Source organism: Camelina sativa, chromosome 15 (assembly GCF_030686135.1).
Source record: "Camelina sativa cultivar CO46 ecotype springtype chromosome 15, ASM3068613v1".
NCBI lineage: Eukaryota > Viridiplantae > Streptophyta > Magnoliopsida > Brassicales > Brassicaceae > Camelina > Camelina sativa.
The window spans coordinates 22,792,940-22,803,322 of record NC_141894.1 but is presented as its reverse complement, the minus strand read 5'-3'; the positions used below and the strand labels follow the sequence as shown (position 1 = coordinate 22,803,322).

At 38.3% G+C, this 10,383-nt stretch overlaps 1 protein-coding gene and 1 long non-coding RNA gene across 3 annotated transcripts; one reads left to right on the top strand and one right to left on the bottom strand.

The window, feature by feature from the left end:
• The first annotated feature begins 3,026 nt into the window (after positions 1 to 3,026).
• LOC109129133 (uncharacterized) lies at positions 3,027 to 3,520 on the top strand. Its single transcript, XM_019236774.1, has 2 exons — positions 3,027 to 3,138; positions 3,210 to 3,520. Exons 1-2 carry the CDS (start codon positions 3,027 to 3,029, stop codon positions 3,518 to 3,520), a joined length of 423 nt encoding a protein of 140 aa, XP_019092319.1.
• A 2,457-nt stretch (positions 3,521 to 5,977) lies between these two features.
• LOC104747264 (uncharacterized) lies at positions 5,978 to 7,018 on the bottom strand. Of its 2 annotated transcripts, XR_015581431.1 has the most exons (3): positions 6,791 to 6,975; positions 6,504 to 6,687; positions 5,978 to 6,351 (listed from the first exon to the last, which is right to left on the bottom strand). It is a non-coding gene; the product is annotated as an uncharacterized LOC104747264 (long non-coding RNA). The 2 variants fall into 2 exon arrangements; XR_761110.3 differs by lacking the exon at positions 6,504 to 6,687 and having other exon boundaries at positions 6,791 to 7,018.
• Positions 7,019 to 10,383: the final 3,365 nt, after the last annotated feature.

Below are 10,383 nucleotides of genomic sequence, written 5' to 3'. Positions count from 1 at the left end.
TTGATTGTTGTGAAGTTGTTAGTATGTATGGGATGTGCTCGTTTCAGTTTTGTATTAATTCGCATGCATTTCAGGAGGGGCCAGAGGGTTTGGCTGGTGGAGATGCCAATAGGGACGTTGGAGCCTGTGGAGCCGATGTGGACAGTGTCAATATCGGGTTGGCTGGTGGTGCCAGTCTTCCAGGTGTGGGGTCTCAACAGATGGATCCCCTGGTCGAGATGAACCTATTGCGGACTTGTTGACGCAGCTATTGGAGACATTACCAGGAGGTTTTCCGGTACAGGCTCAGGTGGTGGCACATGAGGTGAAAAGGGTGCAGCAGCCCAGGGCTGCAGGATAAGAGGAGCCCTCACACTACATTCTAGTGTTGGGGTAGATACAGAAGATCGGGACGTGTTCGTTCATTGGTAGTACCAAGTCTTGTGTGGCTGATGCGTGGAGGATGAGAATGGAATGCAACTTCCAGTCGTTCATGTGTTCTGATAAGTACCAGATTAACCTAGGAGTTCATTACCTAGTAGATGCTGCTCGTGTGTGGTGGAGGTAGGTGGCTGTCAGGAGAGTGCAGAGAGAGATAATATAGGGTGACTTTGTAGAGGAGTTCAACCGCAAGTATTTCCCTCGAGGGTAACTAGATCGGATGGTGGTGTGATACATGCAGTTGACGTAGGGAGCTAATATAGGGGACTTTGTGAAGTAGATGAAGAGTTCAGTCAACTCTTAGTGTATGGGGTCGAATGATGGAGTCTTAAGAGGCTCGGGTAAGGAGGCTCATGAAGGCGCTTCGTGACGACATGTGGATCCATTGTAGAGGGAGGAACTACGCCATGAGGGTGGAGTTGGTTGATACCGCAACTGAGATCGATGATGACATGAGGGTCCAGGCTGTGACAGTCAGTCTGGCAAGGGCGGTAAGTCTATACAGGGAACTAGGAGGAAGTGGGCGGGCACGCAGAAGCCGAGTGGTGCAGGATGTTATGATGCAGTAGTATAGACCACAATGTGGCAAACTGTTATCAGAGGGGTGCTCAGACGACAGTTCAGGCGGCAGCTCGAATGTGTTACCACTGTAGAGAGTGAGGGCACATCAAGTCCAAGTGTCCCAAGTTGCAGCATATGGCGGTTGCAGTCTGGAGTGCAGCCTTGAATGCAGCTGGAAGTGCAGCCGATGGGACAGATTGAGCAGATGCCTAGGGTGTACTTGACTGTGGAGACCGGTGGAACCAGTGCTAGAGAAAACACATGTCTTACTTCTGAGACTTAGGCTTGGTGAATTTCGGTAGTTTGGATTTTATGATTGCTAGTGATAAAATGTAAGGTTCTAAATACATGAGGTTTGTGCTGGGATCTTATTGGTTGGCGGGTTTAGGTTTCATGTCTTGCTTGATTCTAGAGCAACTAATTGCTTCATTACCCCAAAGTGTGCCAAGAGCGGCAATACCAGAGATCTCCGTGAGCAGTTTGGAGCCATTATGGTTGCGGGAGGCAAGTTACTAGCGGTTCATGGATGGGCGAGAGGTGTTGATATTCATATTGCAAGAGTCTATGTCAGCAGATTTGAATATCAGTCACATGAAGTTGTATGTTGTCATTGTTGGTATGGATTGGTTAGATCGTATAGAGTACATCTAGATTGACATTAGGGTAGTGTGGAATTTGAGAGGCCAGAAGGAAAGTTGGTGTTATAAGAGGTGACATCGACTTCAATGAGTCTCGTGATCTCGGCCATGGAGGCAGAGACGGTGATCGAAAAGTGTTGTGAGGCCTATATGGTTACAATTTCTATGCCCGAGTCGGTAGGATAGTCTATAGTTGGAGGTATTCGGGTTGTTTAGGAGTTGAATATGTATTTCAGTCGCTGTAGGGGTTACCACCATCTCAGTCTGATCCCTGATTGAGTTGGAACCAGGAACGATGTTGTTATCTAAGGCGTCTTACAAGATGGTTCCACCATAGATGGCAGAGCTGAAGAAGCAGTTGGAGGATTTGTTGAGCAAGGAATTCATATGTCCTAGCAGTTCCTAGTCAGGAGCGCCAATATTTTTCGTTAAATAGAAGGACGGAAGTGTTTGCTTGTTTATTGATTATCGGGATCTGAACCGGGTCACTATGAACAACAAATACCCTCTTCCAATAATCGATGAGTTGTTGGATCAGTTGACAGGTAATACTTGGTTCTCCAAGATCGATTTGGCATGAGGACAACTATCTTACTCATGACCTGGAGATTGCTGATGTGGTTTTCGCCTTCAAGATATAGAGCTCTTATCTTTATGAGGGGAAGATACATGTGTTTACAAGTCATAAGAGGCTGAAGTATATTTTCACTCAGTCTAAGCTAAATTTGAAACAGAGGCTAAGGATGGAGTTGGTTGTAGATAATGATCTGGATATAGCTTACCACCCTGGTAAAGCTAATTTTGTTGAAAATTCTCTGAGTCAGAAGCGGGAGGCTTCGGCCCAGGAGCATGATATGAAGTATGTGGTGTGAGATTAGTGAATTGAGATTGTGTTCTATTTTACAGGAGCCTTTGGGGTTGGAGGTAGCTGATCGAGCAGACTTTCTGAGTAGAGTTTTGGCTTAGGAGAAGGATGAGGGGGTGGGGAAAGTCTCCAAGGATGTTGGCTTACAGTATCAAGTCACCGCCGACAGTACCAAGAATGAGGAGTTGAGGTGGAAGATTCTGAAAGAGACTCATTCAAGCATGCTTTTTATTCATCCAAGAGTGACTAAGATGTACATCAAATGGTAGTATCACTCGATTGGGATGAAGAATGATGTAGCTAGTTGGGTCACAGTGCTAAAGATGTGTATGCTTGATTGGGGTGGACACTGGGCAGATCTTATGAGCTTGGTAGAGTTTTCTTACAATAACAACGATCATACGAATATTGGGATTACTCCTTATGAGGCCTTGTATGGGAGGTCATGTTGTACACTGTTATACTAGACGTAGGTCGTGGAGATGAGCCTAAATGGTGCGGATTTTGTTCATGATATCTAAGAGAAGATTTGGGCTCTAAAAATGAACTTAAAGGAAGCTCAGAATCGGCAGAGGAGTTATGTCGCTAATAGGAGGAAGGATCTCGAGTTTCAGGTTGATGACAGAGTGTGCCTCAAGATGGCCATGTTGCAGGGTCCGAACAAGTCACTATCAAAGACTAAGTTGAGTCTGAGGTACATGGGTCTGTTCAGAGTGGTTGAGCAGGTGGGACCGGTTGCATGCGTCGATGTTATGCATGCATTTCACAAGGTTTTCATTGTGTCTATGCTGAGAAAGTGTTTCACAAGGATGATGAGTTGTTGGCTAAGACTCCTGCAAATCTTCAGTCCAACATGACTATGGAAGCAAGACCAATGAGGGTTCCCGAGAGGAGGATCAAGGAAATTCAGCAGAAGAAGATTTCTTTGATGAGAGTTCTGAGGGATTGTGATGGTGTTGAAGAACAGACTTTGGATCCAGAGGTGAAGATGAACACAAGGTTCAAGAAGTGGTTCGAGAAGCAGGCCGAAGCTTGAGCTTGTCTATCATGGGTTGGGAAAAGGTTAAATTTCAACCCGTACGATTTCAAAAGTGTAAATTTCTACCCAAACAACAGATCTGTGTGTTTTTCTTCCTAAAGCATTATATAATTCAAATTTACTACCTAGACTTCGAATCGTTACTTGTATTCCTATATTGACTCAAACAACATTAGTCCACCGCTAAATGTTTTGATCAATTTGACATGTAAGCGATGATGTGTCAAAGTCATTGGGTTCCAGCTGCTGTTTTAGCTTTGTGGGTGTATCTTATTTTCATTATGTATTTTTCTTTGAGGTTGTAACGCTTCTGACATTTATTGATTATTAAGATGAGTTTTTTCTTAGATTTGACTTGCGATAGCATGAGAAAGAAAATACTATTAAGACTTCTAAAATAGAAAGTTTATAAAAATGGAATGTTTTTAATGAGGATATAGAATGTGTCCATTTTTGGAGGGTGTGTGGCCTTGGTGACATTTGTGTGGCTTTTGTGGTGGACTTTCGAGTCATCATGTGGCCTTGTTGGCGGTCTTTTGAGAAATTTATGTGGTCTTTGTAATGGTCCTTCTGGATACTGGCCTTAGTGGCGGTCCTTCCCGACATGTGGGCCTTACTGACGGTCCTTTAGGATGTGTGGGCCTTACTGGTGGTCCTTAGAAATGTCTGGACCTTAGTAGCGGTCTTTCAGGATGTGTGGTCTTTAGTGGCGGTCCTTTGGGATGTGTGGCCTTGGTAGCTGTTCGGGTGAACATTTGTTTAGCCTTGTTAGCGGTCCATTTGAACATTTGGTTGGCCTTGATGGTGGTTCTTTTGGGCATATGTTTAGCCTTGGTGGCAGCCCTTATGGTATTTTTTTTACCCTTGTGGTGGTCATGAGGTATTCTAGTGAAGGAATATATGGTTGGTAGGACATTAAGATGTTTTACGGGAGCCATGAGAGGGAGATTTGGACAGAAGATATGACTCATACGTATTATAAATTGTTTGCTCTAAGGACAGTTTGTCCTGAATGACTCTTTGGGGAACTTTAGTTCTTCTAGTACACTCACCCTCCGAGAATTTGTATTTTGAGAGTGAGATCGGTATATCAGCTTATGATGAAGATATGAGGGTGCGCTCTAGGGTGGCAACCCGAGACACGAATATTGAACTTCCTTTACCTTATGATATGCGGACTAAGGCCTGATTGTAACATCCCGACCGTCACCTTGCATAGTGGACCTATTTCCACTTCCAGCCCATGGGCCAACCTTGCTTAGTGGGCCCTATGTCCACTCCTTGTCCATGGGCCCACCAACATCCGACGGCCGGTTTGCTACGTCCGGGAGGCTTTAATGATTTGTTTACCATCCCTACAAATCAGCACATAATATTTCCCTGTGTTTTTTCCTCACTCGCACAGTTCCAACAATCACTTCCTAGAAGGTCACCCATCCTGAAACTACTCCAGCATAAGCACGTTTAACTGTGGGTTCTCTCAGGACCTTTGACCAAAAAGATAAGTGCAATTTGGTGACATAGGTGGTCAAATCAATTCTTTTAAACTTCTCCGCAAACTCGGGTGTCATAATTCACCCCCACTAATAGACCGCAACATCCTCGTTGCGCACCAAGATCTTCATCCTCAATGGTGTGAGCGTACTCGAGTCCAGACTAGTCTTAGTTCGGCTCTGATAGTACTTGCAACGCCCTGACTGTCACGTTGTTTAGTGAGTCCATGTCTACTTCCAAGCCATGGGCCCACCTTGCTTAGTGGGCCCCACGTCAACTCCTGCCCCTTGGGCTCACCCATATTTGATGGCCGGTTTGCTATGTTCAGGAGGCTTTAATTAATTGTTTACCATCCTTACAAATCACTATATGATCTTTCCATGTGACCTTTGAGTAAGGAAAATCCAGAACTTGAGAGCTAATGATGCCTATAACGTAAATCTATTGTCTGAAGGTAACCTTCGTAGATCGGTCATTGGAAGTGCAGGCTGTAGATACGGTTGCACAAGAGTCCTTTCTTGATGGTTGTTCGAGATTCGAGGATAAATCTATGTTGGTGGGGGAGACTTGTAACACCTGTGAACTCAATTGCTGGTGTGGGTGTCAATCAACACCAAGAAGGGTGTTCTAGTGGCTCGATTGTTTGATGTATGGATTTTTTAGGTTGGTAGAGTTTGTTATTAGAATGATGGTAGGATGCTGGTTATTTGCTTTATGACATCATTAGTTTTATTGGTTAATCACTAGTTATTGGTTTATTTATTATTGGATTATTGTTGGATAATTTATGGTTTAATGTTTTAGTATTTCCGCTGGTTGTATTTGATTGTTGTTAGTGACATATCACTAGTAATTTATTATATTAGAAAAAAATGGGTTGGGTTGTTTCAAAAAGAAACCAAATAAAGTTACAAATAAGTTTATGTTAATTAAGTTTTTACATATCCAATAAACCATAAACTGAAGAAAACCGAACCATACTAAACCAAACTGTACATGTTTATTGCAGGAAAATCGGTAATTTCATACCCCAGCTAAGGGGGTATGTTGAATTCCTACCCCAACTTTAACACTGAGCAAATTCATACATTAAGTTCAATAAAATTCAAAATCACTACCCTAACCCGTAAAACGGTGTTAAAACATACACAAGCCGTAACGGTGTTAAGAAACCGCTAACGGCGCTTACGTGGAGGCCACATAAGAAACGATCTCGTTTTGAGAAACAAAAGAAAGAACTTCTTTTGGCTAAAACGACGTCGTTTCTGTCTTCTTCTTCCCCTTTTCTTCTTCCCCTTATCTTCTTCTCCAACTTAACTTTGTATTAGCTTAAACTGTACATAGAGCCAAAACAAAATACACAAAGTAACCACATAATCTACAGAAGAACACCATCAAATCGGAACTTGTTCGAATTAGAGGATCCTACTATCATGTCAAATAATCAGAAACTGATTCCAAAAAAGAAAAAGAAAAAAAAACATACATGCGATTAACACAAGCTACGCAGATCGAGGCACAAAACGAATTGTAGCAAACAGCACATTTACTAGATTTCTCCATCGATCCTTATTTCCTTCACCGACGCAGACCAAATTCTGAGGGTTCAGCGATAAATCTAAACGAAAATCTATCTGTCGATTTCCACTATATATCCTCTAATCCCAAGTCTGAACACCAATAACAAACCAATCCTAAAGTTTTGGGTACAAAGCTAAACAACGAAATTTTGAAAATCCGAAGAGACATGGAGCATAAAAAGTTCGAACTAACCGGAGTGGATCCGCCGGTGCTGGAAAACTGTAGCGATCTGGTAAAGAAACGAGGATCAAGCGGGAAGATGTGAGAAGCAAAGGAGGAGGATGAAGAGGATTAAATTTGAAGAATAGCGTCATTGCGTGAAGCTGTGGAGAGCTTTATGAGAGAGAGAAATGAAGAAAAAAAAAGGGAAGAAGAAGACAGAAACAATTGGGGAAGAAGAAGAAAAGAGAAGAAGAAGACAGAAACGACGTCGTTTTAGCCAAAAGAAGTTATTTCTTTTGTTTCTCAAAACGACGTTGTTTCTTACGTGGCCTCCACGTAAGCAGCCGTTAACGGTTTCTTAACACCGTTACGGCTTGTGTATGTTTTAACACCGTTTTATGAGTTGGGGTAGTGAATTTAAATTTTATTGAACATAATGTATGAATTTGCTCAGTTTTAAAGTTGGGGTAGAAATTTAACATACCCCCTTAGTTGGGGTATGAAATTACCGATTTTCCGTTTATTGCATTGTTTAAAATCTTATAAAGAGAAAATCTGTAAAACCCGAAACACCAACAAAAATCCGGAAAATTTTTGGATTGACTCTCAGAGACCTCTCTTATTCATCTTAATTAGCTAATCAAAAAAATTTCATATAATTTAATTAAACAAACTAAAATAATTAATATTATCTAAATAAAATAATTAAAATAAATCAACAAAAGCTAATAATACAAAAAAATCTTAAATCTGAATTTTAAAATCATTAACTCTAAAATAATTATAGTTTTTATTTATAAAATCTAAACCTTATCATTTTTTATAAAACCAAACTGACATATAATTTCGTCTAATTGTAAAATCTAAACTTTAACCACTTTTTTATAAATCTAAACCATAATCCTCTTTTTTAAACCCAAATAGACATATAATTTCATTTTTTTTTTTTTTTTTTTTTACGCAATAGAAATTATATTGATTTAAACTGAGTCATTACAAAGTTGTTGTATAAGCCAAGAAGGCTTGATTACAGATTTCACATAATAATCAACAGTTTGACATCCAAATTTAGCTAAAGAATGAGCAGATGTATTACATGATCTTCTTATAAAGGTGCAATCACAATAAAGAAATTTTGATCTCCAATATTGAATGTCTCTCAATAAGTTGGATAGAGCAGCATTCACCTCTTGTCCATTGACCAGTTTAAAAAGAGTCGCACAATCTTCTTCAAAGATTATCATAGTATATCCTTTTATCCAAACATGTTTGAGGGCTAGTAACAAAGCTTTTGCTTCTGCTTCTAGGGGTGAACCTGAAAATGGTAGTTTTGATGCTCCCCAAACTAGAGAGTCATCTTGATGATTTCTAATTATCCATCCGCCTGTTGTAGCATGAGTAGAACCATCATAAGCCGCATCAAAATTACATTTCAGCATAATTTCGTTTAATTGTACATTCTAAACCCTAAATTTTAACCACTCTTTATTAAATCGAAACCAACATATTATTTTACTCATTTATAAAATTTAAACTTTAGTTTTCCTTTATAAACCTTTACCGACATATAATTTCGTTTAATTGTAAAATATAAACTCTAACATATTTTTATAAACCCAAATCGACACATAATTTCTTTTAAAAACATATAAATTTTTTGTCTAATTTGTTTTTATTTAATTTTATTTTTGATTTATTTTTAAATATAATATAATTTGACATATTGTTATATTTTTATATTAGTTAATTAAAACAGGTTAATCCTTGTAGATAAATCCAAGAAATTTTTTAAAAAAAGACTGAGCCATCCCTACGGATTAGTCACTTACTCCACTTATGGATTTATGTCTATATTACTGTAATTAGAAAATAATCATACAAATAAGGCTAAATTTTGATAGAGTAAGAGGAAATGTTTTTAAGTTTTGTTTAAGTGCACGTTAAATAAACATTTGTGTATTTTTTATTTCTTATAGGCAGAAACTTTTTTAATAGAAAACAGGGAAGGAAGTGTGAGGCTGAGTCAGAATGGCAGAGAGATCCCCTCGTGCGGCACGCTATTTGTTCTCTTCGCTTCACCCCAAACCTCATCATCATATTCATCACTTCTGTAGATCTTTGACCATTGACCTCCCACCCACCCCTCCCCTTTCACTATGGACTCATCCCAATCTACGTATATCGTATACACATAACACATGCATACACGAGATTTTGGTCCAAACTAGCATCATTTTTTTTTAATCCTATTATAACTATAGTTCCTTTTTCCTTTATTTCTTCTTATCAAACACTGTCTACATTTTTACAAATTTTTTGTTGAAAATTTAAATTACACGAATTTTCAGGTTTATCACACCAAGTTATAATACTTTTTTGTTTAATTTTAGCGCAACTCTTATGTGAACTTTTCTTTAAAAAAAAACTTAAAATCTGATATATATTTACCCAAAAATCTAAAATATTTCCCCAATGAAAGGTTTGAAAACATGGTTTCAAAACATTTTCTTCTCTATGCTATATTTCTTTTCTAGAAACTAAAGAACGTAGATCACATAAGCGATTTTTCAGAAAATATGCAATATTTATCCAAAATCATGGAGAAGGAAGAGAACGTGAGAAAATGATGGAGTCGATGGTGTATAAGAAATATGTGAAGAATCACTAGAATTGGTTTACAAATTGTTTCCCTAGACAAAAACAAATTATGAGATTAGGGAAAGAAAGACATATAGATCGTAACGTGACTACAGTTACAGCAAGAGCATTTTGTGTAATACGAGACATCGTCAAGTAGTCACGGTGTATGATTTTATCTTGTTCTTAGTTATCCTCAAATTTCTGTTATCGTTATTACTTTATTTGATTTTATTGGACAAGATTTGTGTCAAACCCAACACAAACATTGCCCCAATCCATTAATTATCCATGACCCATTTAGCTTCATTGACACGAAACAGTCGAGCGTCATACATAGGGATCTGTCAAATGTTTTGCAAACCTCAACAAGTATAAAGACTTTGTAGTTGTTGTTGTACGGTATTTTCAACGTACATACTATTTTTTTTTTTCCTTAATCAATTTTGTTTTCTTCATGTTTTTATGTCATAACCAATAAGTAAACTGTCCACACTTAAGTTAAAACCAAAAAAAATTGTTCGCATGTAAAACTTCTTTATCTTTCATGCCATGTAAATTTTTGTGCTTAATTATCATATACATTATATGGTATACTGATAACTAAGCACAAATTCAGAGAAATATGAACCTATATCTATTATACAAATTTTTAAATTTTTAAATTTTGGACTTATAATTATTATAGAAAAAAAAAAAAAAAAAAAAAAAAAAAAAAAAAAAAGAGGAACGTTGACATTAAAGTACATTTTATTGTTTTTTGTTTTGAATCCGTTCTAGTTCCGCCACTAGAAACCTAGCTATCAAGATTTTTCCAAGTTGATCAACTAAACTTAAATTCCATCCCAAACTTTACGAATTCAATTTTTATTTGAATATATTTATTTCCAATATGGGTAAGGCTGGGGTTTCTAACGTACCAGTTTTAATTTTAGACTAAATGTATATTCAGTTGACTCTAACCAAACCACACATATAAAATAACA

Coding starts and splice junctions, on each gene's coding strand:
- LOC109129133 (XM_019236774.1), top strand. CDS start 3,027: ATGAACTTAAAGGAAGCTCAGAATCGGCAGAGGAGTTATGTCGCTAAT. Junction 3,139..3,209: donor CAAGATGGCCATGTTGCAGG/GTCCGAACAAGT, acceptor GTGGTTGAGCAG/GTGGGACCGGTTGCATGCGT.